The sequence below is a fragment of the Heloderma suspectum genome, chromosome 4 (assembly GCF_057233095.1).
Source record: "Heloderma suspectum isolate Gila_16-S chromosome 4, 16-S_ref, whole genome shotgun sequence".
Classification (NCBI taxonomy): Eukaryota; Metazoa; Chordata; class Lepidosauria; order Squamata; family Helodermatidae; genus Heloderma; species Heloderma suspectum.
Window position 1 is genome coordinate 38,694,026 of NC_139461.1, and position 13,547 is coordinate 38,707,572.

The 13,547-nt window shown below is 42.6% G+C and overlaps 1 protein-coding gene across 2 annotated transcripts in view; it reads right to left on the reverse strand.

The window, feature by feature from the left end:
- The window catches only part of ATP6V1C1 (ATPase H+ transporting V1 subunit C1), a 44,397-nt gene that overhangs the window by 25,436 nt on the left and 5,414 nt on the right, over positions 1-13,547 (reverse strand). For both annotated transcript variants that reach the window (XM_084848974.1, XM_084848976.1), the window contains exons 3-6: positions 13,404-13,471; positions 12,131-12,216; positions 10,902-10,996; positions 8-99 (exon numbers count right to left, since the gene is read on the reverse strand). In XM_084848974.1, the coding sequence (XP_084705100.1) occupies positions 8-99; positions 10,902-10,996; positions 12,131-12,216; positions 13,404-13,471 (341 nt within the window). The remainder of the gene's footprint in view (positions 1-7; positions 100-10,901; positions 10,997-12,130; positions 12,217-13,403; positions 13,472-13,547) is intronic.

Here is a 13,547-nt window from a genome sequence, read left to right on the forward strand (position 1 = left end):
AACTCACGCATTCTTCCTTTCCAGGTTCTGAAGGGTTCCTTTCAGGCTATTGTATGCTGATGCCCTCGCCTTTAGATCATTGTCAATCTGAGTCACTCCCTTTAAAAACAAAATACAGAAACAAAGCAGTATCAAGTGTTTTAGAAGTACTGATAAACTGAATTAGATTTTCCTATAAAGACTACAGTTAGCTGCAGAGTTCTTTATTAATAGACATAAGAAAATGAGATAAAGCACAGACTAATAGATGAGATCTTTATCACTTAACCATGTTTTTAGAAGTGAACTAGGCCATATTATTAAATTGAGTTTGAAAAAGCTGTAATTAAAGTAGGAAGTACTTTGCCCTAGAGCTTTCTTGTTTTATTAACTTTTTTAAAGATCAGTCTCTACTGAAAATTACTTTCAGAAGCAATAAACTAGTTCTTCCTGTAGCTTATAGAGCCCAGTTTAGCGTAAGTTACATTTTGGCAGTACGATAATTGAACCATGACGTATCTCAATCTCACCCAAAGGTCTCCACATGCCCAGTGTGGAGGCCTTTGAACAGTTAACCTCCACATCCTATCAAACAGTTTTTGAAACTCTCTTCAGTTTCAAAACAACTTGGGGGACTGCTATCGAACAAAAAGGAACCTAGCATCCCTCCTTGGGCTCCCAGAATTACTTCTATCATTTTCTGGCTCCTGACCATAGTTTTCATCAAATACAAGCTTTTGGAAATTCTAACAAGGCCTAGCCATGGACCTTTCTGGGAAAACCCAGGTGGACTTTCACTTCTGGAGTCATCTTTCCAATGTGCTGCTTCAATGGAATGATATGAAAAGTAATATAGGCTACATCCAATGTTGCACAAGCAGAAGTCCACTTGTGCAACAGAACTTCCCTGTCCTCTCTTCTCCCCTGCAGCCCACCACCTATGCCCAAAATCTTCTCCTGACCACCCCCTTGACCAGTCAAAGCAGATTTGGGGCTGCAAGGGGAATCCACTCTACCAGCTGAGGCAATTTGAGGGGTGGATGAACACAACTGGATGTCACCCAATGTTGGACCTAGCTTCCTCATCATTTTTCAAGAAAAGCTTAAAAGCATACAGCAGATGTGCTGGTATCACTTGCTTTGGATGCTTTGTGAAAACTATGAATTCTCAGATCTTTAACTTGAAGAAGTGCAATAGCTTACTTCAAGGAATCATGTCTGACTGCCTTGAACATCTAGTAAAGGGGTGCAAAAGGTGCAGCCCATATGTGGCCTGCCAGATCCCTGAATCTGACACCACCAAAAAAAATTGCAGCAGCACCGCCTCAGGGTTCCCTTGCTACTGCCTTCAAGGGAAGCCCTTCTTTATCTCTGATCTCTGCTGAGAGATCTGATATAAGGAAGGGGTTTCTTCGCTAGTGCTAGCAAGAGAAACCCTTCCTTTATCTTCCAACCCCAGGCTGGCAAGTGTATTTGTGAGCTTATGGGTGCACACGTGCAGCCCCCGGCACTGCCCAATGCAGCCCTAGGGACCCAAAAGCTTGTGCACCCCTGATCTAGTGTAGTTAATGAAATGCTGCACAAGTAAATAGCACTTATGGTGAAAGAGAAAGGTAACTCCCAAGAGTTTTCTGAAACAGAGGAAATGGGAACATAGCTGAACCCAGAAAAAAAATAGTATTTATTCATGCGACAGAAATGTTCTTGTCCATATACTTATTGTTCTGAGGCTGTGAATCATCTGGGGAATTACTGCCAAGAACTGAGAAGTGGCCAAGGATAAGAAAGGCGATCAGTAGGCCATCGTGACCACCCAGGGAAGGCCGTAACTGTACTACCCACACCCAGGGAAGGCCGTAACTGTACTACCCACACCCAGGGAAGGCCGTAACTGTACTATCCACAAATGGCATTTTATCTTCCCCTCTAATCTATTTTTTTCAGTGTCTTTCCACAGCACAATGGTACCATTGATTAGAGGTGATGATTTATTTAGGCAGTTAATCCACAGGAGCTAGATCAGTTCCTTCCTAGCAAGCACAGTTGCCAGTCACCCTGCAGCTGAAGGGAACAGCCTCACATCCTTCTGCTGATTAGCAGCTATGCCCACTCATCTGCACAGCTCTAGGTGAAAAACACACTGGGGTGGCTGGTGGGGCGGGGAAAGGGTTGCTTTATTTTTCTCTCTTCGTTACTGTGGAATACAAGTGCTGGACACAGGGCTAGTTGTAGCTACAGTTAGTACAGATGGACAGGCTGGAGGAGAAGAGGAGGTTCAATAAGCACAGGACACAGGATTGCTATGTGCTGCTGCTTTGGACAGTGCTAAGAAACTTCATACAGAATGCAGTTAACTAGGTTGCTCACATAAGCCAGGGCCTGAAACAATTTAACACCAATTTTGTACCCTCTACACAGGCTCCCAATATGTTTCAGAATGCTTGTGTGAACCTTTAAAACCCTAAATGGTTTGGGATCAGGATGTCTAAAAGACCACTTCTTTCCATATGATCACTGTGTGATGATCAGGGGAGGTCGTTCTCAAAGTCCCACCCCTAACAGGGCAAGGTGGGTAGGCATGTGGCAGAGGGCCTTCTCCAGGACAGAACCCAGGCCCTGAAACGTTCTGCTTCAGGAAATCCAGTTGAGCCCCTCTCTCCCTGTCTTTCATAAGAAGGTAAAAATGTTCTTTTCACTGGGATTTTATTGAGTTACCATTTAGTTTTGTTTCTGTAAGATTTTGTTGCTATTGGATTTCTTTGATTTTATCCACATGTGGTTTGTTCCAGCTGGTTTTATACTGTTTTATTTTGATTGTTAGCTGCCCTTGAGATCCCATTTCTGGGACAAAGGGGCTGGATACAAATTTTTATATAAATAAACTAACTCCTTCATATTAAGGAAGGGTGTGATCCTATGTATGTTTAGACAGAAACAAGTCTTACAACTCCTAGCATTCCCCAGTCAGCCATGGGCCTTTTTCTGTCTAAACATGCATAGGATTACACCCTTAATATATTTTATTTTCAATATTTCTTTGGTACAGGAAACAAATGACATTAGAGTCACACAGAACAAATAATTTCCCCTAGAACTTGAAATTTAGCTAGCATATAGTTCACTTCATCTTCTGAATTTCTGCTTTCACATTCTAAAATTTCCAGGAACATGAGGACTAGGAACTTAAATTGAAACACAAATTAGATTTCACAATATTCCAGCAGGAGGTGCACAAAAAAGATTATCTGTTTGTACCATAACAACAAAATGTTGCCCATTCCAATAATTCCTTCTCCTGTTGCTTATAGAGCAGCAATTCTCAAACTCTGTTTCATGGACTACTTGAAAATTGTTAGGAATCTCAACAGGCTACTTAAAGGCGCAATCCGATGGCCGCTAGTCAGCAAGAGAAACACAGAGCGGCGAAAACGGGGCGTTCCTGGGGGCATGCTGGGGAAGTCGGAAAACTGGTACGATACAGCCAACGCGTCGTCCAGCTGCTGCTTCCCACGCTTCAACTTCCCACAGCTAGACAGCCAAAATCAGCTGTTTAGCTGCAAATGCAGGGTGGTTGAAATGCAGAGGGGACAATCCCCTCCACGCTTTTTCTGCTCTGCATTGGATAGGCGGTCGCCTCCAAGTTCAGAAGCGGCCACCTATCCCGGTAGGATTGCTCCCTAAGAAACTTATTTTTGTTCTACAAATCAAAGCAAATACATAACTCATATTTTAATAAGTGTAGTCTTGCCTTTATAATGCCAAGGGTGTGGCTGCTTTTGTGAGAAAAGATCTGAAGACGGGTGTAATGGTTGTCAGCTTTAGCGCAATTAAGTGTTGATTTCTTTTTCAAATCTCCTATTTTCAACCAGAGATTCATTTTTTGGGCGACTGACTACTATCCTACTTACTAACACTGACAAAGGTTAGCATTTTGAAAGCGCACTGGATTCTGGTACAGCCAATATTTTCCAATGATGATAGAAATATGAGCTCAGAGGCTACAAGCAATGGCACAACTGCAGGGTGGGATAGGCATGGCTATAAACGTAATTACAATTGTTTAGATCCTTAAAATTTCTCTCCCCCTGCCCCCCCCAAATTAACAACTACAAATTTGTATTCACTTGGGGAAAAAGGAGGGTAAGGAGACACATGACAGAGGTGTACAAAATTATGCATGGTGTGGAGAATGTGGATAGGGAGACATTTTTCTCCCTCTCTCAAAATACTAGAACCCGGGATCATCCCATGAAGCTGATTGGTTGGAGATTCAGGACAGATAAAAGGAAGTCTTTCATACAGCGCATAGTTAAACTATAGAACTCGCTACCACAGGAAGTAGTGATGGCCACCAATTTGGATGGCTTTAAAAGGGGGCTGGACAAATTCCTGGAGGAAAAGGCTATCAATGGCTACTAGTCCTGATGGTTATGTGCTACTTCCAGTACCAGAGGCAGTGAGCCTATGTGTACCAGTTGCTGGGGAACATGGGTGGGAGGGTGCTGTTGTGCTTATGCCCTGCTTATGGGTTCCTGGTCAACAGCTGGTTGGGCACTGTGTGAACAGAATGCTGGACTAGATGGGCCCTTGGTCTGATTCAGCACGGATCTTCTTATGTTCTTATGTATTTGTATCATGTTCCGTATGGAAACAAACTTTGCCCTCTTTCATGGTTAACTCCATGCAATGAAACCCTTACTAACACACAGCTGACAGATCGTGAGCAATTTAGAAAATACTTGTAGGCTAGATGAATTGTGTTTAATGAACACAGGCTAGCTGACAAAGTACCTCCAATGAAAACCACACATGCACAGCAGACAAAATGCAACCAATAAAAGCTATGTATGTAATGTAGCAGAGAGATATCAATTTAGAAAAGAAGCGTGTTTTGCTTCTAGTTTAAGTATAAAGAAAAATAATCTTTTTCCTTCATCACTCTCGTTATTGTCAAAATCAGTGCCATATTATGAAAATTATGGGCCTTAGGGCAGGCCACTGAGAAGAGCCCCTTTAACTTGTAAATAGTTAGGAGAAGAAATAGTAGGCTGCATCAGCGATGAAAATCATGGGCCCTCTACCAGAGTCTTGTTAACTTGTTTGATCATCTGGCCCTGGTCAAAATGGCTTTGACCTCCATCGAAAAAAATATCAGTCAAGTGCGGGGCCAAGTACAGATGTTCTGAACTGTTCCACAACCTTTCCACGTACCACCTGAATAGTGCTCTCAGAAAACTATTGGTCCACAGAGCACATTTTGAGAACTATGACCATCTAAAGAATGCTACAATCCAGTCACTATTACCAGAGCAGAAACAATGTTGATAGGCCAAAATACTCCCCAAAATTTCCCAGACTGAAACACAGAAAATACTCACAGCCGCTAGGAGAACTCAAAAGAATTTGTTATTTTATGTGTAGACTATTATGATAACAATCCTGTATTTGTGTAATATCAGTAGTATTTATATATTGCGTTCCAGTATTCATGTACTGTGTTCAAAGGAATTCACATTCATTATTTCAGCAATTATTTTCAACAGCCCTGTAAGGTGGCGCAGTATTATTACTCCCATATTGCACATGTACAGCAGCAGCTCAGGAAACTGTGGCTTGCTGAGGGCCACCAAGTGCAGGGGTGCTGAACCTGTTACAGCCAAAGGGGCATAGTCCATTTTGAAGAAGCTCTCGGGGGCTGCATTCCAGTGGTGGGTGGGGTCAAAGGCAAAGGGTGGCATCAAATCACCAGCAGATTTTAGCTTTGGCTATAAAACTCTTCCTGCCAGTAACTAAGCTTTAAAAAGGTAAAGGTAAAGGTGTCCCCAACCAGTCGTGTCCAACTCTAGGGTGCGGTGCTCATCCCCGTTTCTAAGCCGAAGAGCCAGCGCTGTCCGAAGACGCTTCCGTGGTCATGTGGCCGGCATGACTGAACACCGAGGTGCGCGGAACGCTGCTACCTTTCCCGCCGAGGCGGTACCTATTTATCTACTTGCAATTTCTTGCTTTCGAACTGCTAGGTTGGCAGAAGCTGGGACTGAAGACGGGAGCTCACTCCGTCACGTGGCACTCGGGTCTCGAACTGCTGTCCTGCCGACCTTCCAGTCTGCAGTTCAGCATCTTAACCACTAAGCCACTGCGGCCCCTTAACTAAGCTTTAGGAGAGACATTTCAACCTTTTAGAAAGGGGAAAAAACTGCACAAAAGCTGAGAACCCACCAGATGACTGGTGGTTGAGAAAGAAAGGGGGAGGGAGAGGAAGGGGCCTTGGCCATCAGGGGAACCCTGGAGGGCCAGACTGTAACCCCAGGTGGGCTAACTAGTGACTTCCTGGTTCATCGTTCCCACTCTTAAGCACTACACTGCACCAGTTTTGTGTATAGACTGCAACACAGCAGTTACAGTATAAAATAACAAGTTATTTATATAGGATGAATCAAATGCTGAAGGGCTCTTTTAAGTTTTGAAGCTACAGCAATTTCAGCAGCAGGCATGAAAATCTGAAGCAGGGATGAAGAATTCAGTTCCGTAACATGGGAAGTATTCACCATAACTCTTCATGTTACAGGTAATAATCTTTACAGAGTTCTGATGAAGGAGGATGAGTCACTTGGCAGAGAAACATACTCATACATCATTGCCTCAGGAAGAGAAACCCCTTCCTTAGACCTCCTTCTTGCAGCTAGATATTGCAATATTTTTTGCAGCTAGACACCAAGGCAGCCTCTGCTGCTAGAGAATAGCCATTCAAAGTCATCCACTGGGGATTTCTCAGTGCAGCTGGCATCTTGCCTAGACTACTGGGATTTCTGAAAAGGTTCCTCTCAGCATAACTCTTCCTGTATTTTAACAATAAAAGTCTATGATCCAATTCTTGATTATTTAAGAACAGCAAAACACACCCACATGCACACACATATCACTCCCACTCCCCATGATTTCCATTATGGCTTCCTGACTGAGAAAAGGGCCAGCTAATTAGCACTATGCAAACTTGGCTTCTCAAAATAGGGGAAAGGGTCCCCCCTGACCCTGATGAGAAGCCACAGCAGGCGCACCACTGAATTTATCTCTATGCAGCTGGGAAACTATAGAGCAGTGTCCTCCAGATATGTTGGACTATAACTCTCATCATCCCCACTCAGCATAATGGTGGTTGTAGTCCAACACATCTGGAAGGCACTTGGTTTGGGAAGGCTGCTCTAGAGCACAGAGTAGCCCAATGGCAAACTGGTGGCCCACGGACTGCATCCAGTCCTTGGTTTACAAACTGTATTTGTGCTGTCCATCTGCTGTTGCCCTGTGGTGTACTAGGCAGATAGCGAACACTTCTGGATTTCTAGGCCATCTTTCTGCCAGGTTGCATTCATTTCCCTGAATATTTGTGGTCAATACTAAATAAGCCGCTTCAAATATTCAATATCTATCTATCTATCTATCTATCTATCTACAGCATGCAAGACTGATGAGAGGTTAGTCTGCTAACAGAACTTTCCATGTTTTATTTCTTTCTTAGTGTTGGCAAGAGGCAATTTTTCAATCCCTAAAAATACCAGTTCAATGCTTTCATTGATCTGTGTGGTTAATCATTATATGCCGATACAGAAACCACTGAATGCTTTTGTGCCCCACAAAAGCTCTTTAAGTTCTGTTCTTTTTTTTTTTTTAAGCCAAAAGCATTAAAAATAAGCCTGATTAACTATCAACCCTATTCTTTAGTGTTTCAAAAATCCTTTGACAAAGAAAAAATCACATCCAATGTCCAAGAAGTAAGTACTGACCACATAAACTTGGTTCAGAAAAATCTCACAGGGACTAAAATGAAGTTACTACACCACAGAAAGAGTTATTGGTAATGAGACCATTTTAATCACCTGAATTATGGTAAGTGGTGTCAGCAACTAACAAAACTTTTGTCAGTATGACAAGCTAATTTACTTTCCTCCATAACTGAAATGTTTCCAACTTAGAATCTGCAATCAGGGACACAAGTGAGGTGGTGACAAAATCTGCCTTTTCCCAAACACTGGTGACTCTGGTGAGGGCATGTCAGGGAAGAGGACTTTACTCTGCTCAACCTCAGTCTTTCCAACTGCAGCTTTGTAAATTTCTCCCACAGATTCCTGTGGGACCTTAGCGTCATCCATTCAAGTACAATTAATAAGATCAGTTAGGCTTTTGCTAATGTACACAGATCACCACGGTTTTACAAGCCACTGTAACGGGTTATATTATTCAGTGGTGGTAGAAATGAATAATTTAGGCGAGCACCTTCTTTTATTTTTGTTTTATTTAAATATTTATATGCCACCTTTCTGGACCAACTCTACATATAAACAAAATGTAAGTATAAAAATGAAAAAAGTAAAAGAATATTGTAAACAAAACTTCTAAAATGTAAGCGCCCAAAACGAATACCACCACAGTAAAATATAGTTTAGCCAGAATGAAAAAAAAAAAACCACTTCCAGAGACACAGCAATAAAACATCTGGATGGCCAGTAACACATCAATTAAAAGCCATTTGAAACAGGTGGATTTTCAAAGCCTATTAAATACCAAACACACATCCCTTGGGAGAGAATTCTACAATGTAGGGGGCCAAATACTGAGAAGACCCTGTCCCTAGAGCCTGGCAATCTAACTGATGTGACCCAATGCCTCATGGAGGATAAAGCCAGAAGCGTATTTCAACTGTTTACTTTTCGCCATATAAATAGTTCTTGTAAAGACAGGAGGCAGCATAGAATTCAAACATGCATTTCTTCAGGCGCAATCCTATGCATGTTTAGACCGAAAAAAGTCCTTCCACTCTCAGCATCCCTCAGCCAGCCATGCTGGGAGTTGTAGGACTTTTTTCTGTCTAAGCATACTTAGGATTGCGCCCTCAAAGAATCAACATTCCATTTAGACATTAACAGTGCTGTGAGAACTGTCACTGAGAACTAAGTGTGAATACAAGTGAGACGTTTCCTATACAGAGTAACCATTAAGGGATCTTCCAGGTGGACAAAGAAAGGTAAGTGGGAGGAGAGGAACAGATTAAGTGGGGAGACAATGCTTCGTCCCCTGGAGTATAATCAGGACCGGCTTCAGGTTTTTTGTGGGCCCGACATGAAGATATTGGTGGGCCCACTGGACCTTCCCCTTCATCCCTTCCCCTCAAATCTCAAAGAATTCAATGGGGCTTGTTTCTGAGGATCTGTAGGATTGTGCTATTAGTATTGCCCACGAAGGATGCTAATGTTTTGGTGTGAGCCACTGCCTTGCTTCCTTGTGTGGGTGGTGGCAGCAGCTGATGTGCATGGTGCAGTAGCAGCTTGGGCTAGATGGGCAGCTAGCATTCAAGTGCTTCCTCCACCACCACCATGTTGCTTGCATCTGTGAGCAGCTAGTCTGCACTAGTTGTGTGCTGGGCAGGCGCAACCTTGAGCCTGGCTCTGTTGGGAGCCCAATGTTAAGAGCAGGACTTTGCTACAAAGCCAACAGAGACCAATGGGTGGCAGCAGGTCAGCAGGGTTAGCAGCGAACTGACAGGCAGCAGCGGGCCCTTCTAAGCCCTAAGGCCACTGGCAGGTGCCCCACCATGCTGACCTCTGTTGCTGGCCTCAAGTGTAATATATCTAAAACTAATAGAAGGGAGGTATTTACCTTTAATGTGCATTCAGTATTGATATCTCTCACCCTTCCAAAATTGATACATTCAGTAGCAAACAAGTTTGCTAGATGCAGATTTAAAGGATAAGAATAGATTCATTTCAGTAGAAACTATGTAGGAAATCTTAATAGTGCAATTCCTACCACCAGTGGCCAATACTGTATTTTAATCCTGCACAACTAAATAACGATGAAAAAGGAAGAAAGAGATCTCTAAAAATTAAGACACGACACCTAGGTAACATTCATAAGGAACACAGAAAAGCAAAAGTATGCATATTTAATCAGATAAAATGTATGCATCATCTTCCTTGAGAAAAAAAAACCCTGAATGGAACTTGTATGTACAGTGTGAACCTTACAGAGCAAGCCTACGCATGTCAACTCAGAAGTAAGTCTCACTGAGCTCAATGGAAGCGTATATAGGATTGCAGCCTTAATGTGGTACCCAAGTTGTTAATGGGCCCAGTTACACATAGAGACCCTTTTACCACTTCACAGTACATAGCATGTGCAATACAAAATCAAACTGTCAATTTAATCAAGGATTAGAACATAAGCTTCATGACTAGGGATGTGCAAAACCTCTCTTGCCTGGGTTCTCCAGACGCCCCACTGAAGCACCGCTCCTGCTCACCCCCCACCCCAGACCTGAGCTCGAGACCTCAGGTGCTCTATGAGTCACCTGCACCAACCCTGGGCCTGTCCAATGAGCACCCACCATTTTGCCGCCTTTTTTCCTTATGAAAAAGGGAGCTTAAAAATGCGCATATTTAAATATGTGCAGTTTCTTTTAGCTCCCTTATTTTTGTTTTTAAAAAGTGGCAAAATGGCTGGCTGTAGCCGGAAGGGGCTGGGGTGAGTGTGGGGAGCATCCAGGAGGGTGCCTGTGACTGGGTGCCGCTACTTCCTGTGGCTGCCTGGGCGGCTGTCAAAGGCAGCTGCCCAATGGCAGCAGCAGCAGGAGACGTGGGGCACACAAGCCACTAGCTGTCTCTTGCTCACAAGCAGGAGACAGCCAGCGGAAGAGGTGCCCCGCACCTCTTCCTGCTGCTGCCTGGGCAGCTGTCAAGGTCAGCTGACCAGGTAGCCAAGTCCAAGCTGTTCCCAGCCGCTCGCTGAGCTCCAGGGCACTCGTTGGCCAGGCCTGTCAGTACCCTGGAGTTCGGCAAGCAGGGGCCGGGCATGAGTGATTTCGCCGGCCTCCCAAACTAAGTCAGGCACTCACGACATCCCTATTCATGACTCTTTTAAAAACATTATCTTACCTTGGCAATTATTTCTGAAATATTCTTCAGAGACTGCTTGATTGGATATTTTGCCATATCCCACTGGAACCTTGTTATGTAGGTGACCAAATCAACTGCAAACAAAAAAGTTAAATATTGGGCTTGGTAATGCAAGCAGCAACCTTTGCTATGTTACTTGTCATTTATTGCAGCACACCAAGCAAAGACTTTGGAGATTTTACAAATGCATTAGTCTTTAAAAATCCAAAAAAGGCTATATTTAGAACAACAAAGTTTGGAAGCAAGTGCAAGGCAACCACATTAAAGGGTATGGTATTTTGGATGTTTCTCCTCACACTGAACTTTTGTACATACGCATAATTAGAATAGATTAAAAGCAAGATTGGACAGGGCTCCTATTAACCTTTATCACTGTTCAGAAGGTGGAATTCTGAAAGTTGTTTTTTATCATGTCATTGCTGAAGGGATGGGAGAAGCTGCCCCCACCAAAATTTTTCTTTCTGCATAATTTTAAAGAAACAGGAGCCCTGCTGTCTATTGCTTTGGATCACTTAACTATAATAGGTGATTCTCAAATTGATGGGGTAAGTTACAGGTGGCAATTAAGAATAAAAAACTACTTTGAGACAACCTAACACTTCTTTTGGCCTGCTATGATATGCATGGTTTTGGGGCCCCTACCTTTTAGAAGTTACTTTGGTAAATTGTGAAAGTTTTTACACTTCCATCAGTTTTGTACATCTTTACCTATATTTATTGATGTTCAGGAATACCCTCCTATGCTTACAAATTCATCTATGTGCATACTTTCACTCCCCCCACTCCCCCCCTTTTTAAAGGAGTGTGAGGAAAAAATTGAATTAATATTCTAATAGAGGGTTTTTTAAAAATTCACAGGTTTGTGAACTGATAGGTTTTTTCTTCTTCTTTACAATACCACAGGAGCAGAGATTTAGGAGACTAGACCAGTTTTATTATAAACAATTGAATTCCTTTTCTATGCAAGGAGAATTACATATTTCAAGGATGTTTTAAATAGTGTACATGAAAAAACTTGCTCTTAACATAAACTAGGGAGAATACAGTATATTGATTGCATATAAAAATTATAAACAAGGTGGTGAAGGCATTACTATACCTAGAGGAGGCACAAGCTTTCTTTAGAGACTATAAATACTTATAGATTTTCTACATCTATGCTCAACCCCTTAACATCCAGACACTCCATACATAAAGTTAACATTTACCTCCATTGGCCAGAAGGTTTTCCTGAACCTTATCTCTAGTGTCTTCCAGCACATCAGCCATATACTGTGCCACCTTCTTGACAACACTGAAGACCAGAAAAGAGAAAAGTTAAGATGAAGAAAGCAGACCCTATGTACCATTCTTTCCCTAGAGTAAACACAGGTAGCTCAAAGAGCTATATTAAACAGAACTCAAAGAGCTATATTAAACAGTTTGCATCACAGTAACTTGAACTTTGTCAGACTGATAACCAATTGTTTGCTGCTATACTGTCCAAATTGCCGTGCATAAAATTCATTGTGCTTTGTTATTAAGATCTGCCCTTTATCCCAGGAAATGTGCATGTCCTTTCTAAAGGTTGGGCATTGCTCTTGGGTTTTACCACATTTAATCCATTCATGCAACCTTGTCACTGCTTCCTATATTAGGTCAAATTCCAAATCTGTCTGTATCTAAACACAGCCATTCAAAAATTTAGATAGTGCAATCCATCATTTACTACTCTGGAATAAATAAATAATGAAATAATATATAGCTAAACCAGGAATAATGGAACCCATCAGGGGAGGTGCACAACATATAGTATCTGACCTGACCGCTGCCAGCAGGGTTGGAGGAGCAATAGAGGTGATTTTCGGCTGTCTAGCCTTTCAATTTTTTCCCCTTTAGATGGGCCTCTGAGCCCATCTAGAGAGGGTGCATTGGCGAGGGATGGGCAGGGGATGGAGAGGCCATGGGATTTGTCATATCCTTGCCTCTCCACTCCCCTCTCTGCCCACTAGAACACCCTCTTTTCTTTCCCTTTGAGGCTGAACTTTGGGAAACATCCAGCGCAGTTCTTTTTGCTGCGACTGTGAGGGGGCAGGGGATCGGAACTCAGAGTCCCGCTCCTGAGGTCACAGCAGTGTCTACAGCCTTGGAAGGAGTACTCCAAACAATCCTATGGTCCCTGGGACACTCTCCCAGGGACCATAGGATTGTTCTCTAAGGTTGGGGAATGCTGGGAGTTGTAGGCCTTTTCTCCGACTAAACATGCATAGGATTGCGCCCTAAATTAGTTAACCAATGAACTATAGACATTTAGCAGATAATACTTAGACTTTTATATTGCAACCATACAGAAGACATGATTATTCAGATATTGGATGGATATTAATATCAACAGTAGAAGCAGTTGATATACCGCTCAATAGCAGAAGAGAGCTTCGGCTATTGGGCAGTAGAGAAATGAAATGAATGAATGAATGAATAAACAAACAAAGAAATAGTTACCCTTCCACAAATGAATCCAGTTTAGCCAGCTCATCAGACAAGCCAACTAAAACATCAAGGGTGCCAACCTAAAGAGGATAAGAATTATTTTAGATAAAAATACAAAAAGCATAAAACTGCAAGAGGGAACTAGACTAATGGCAC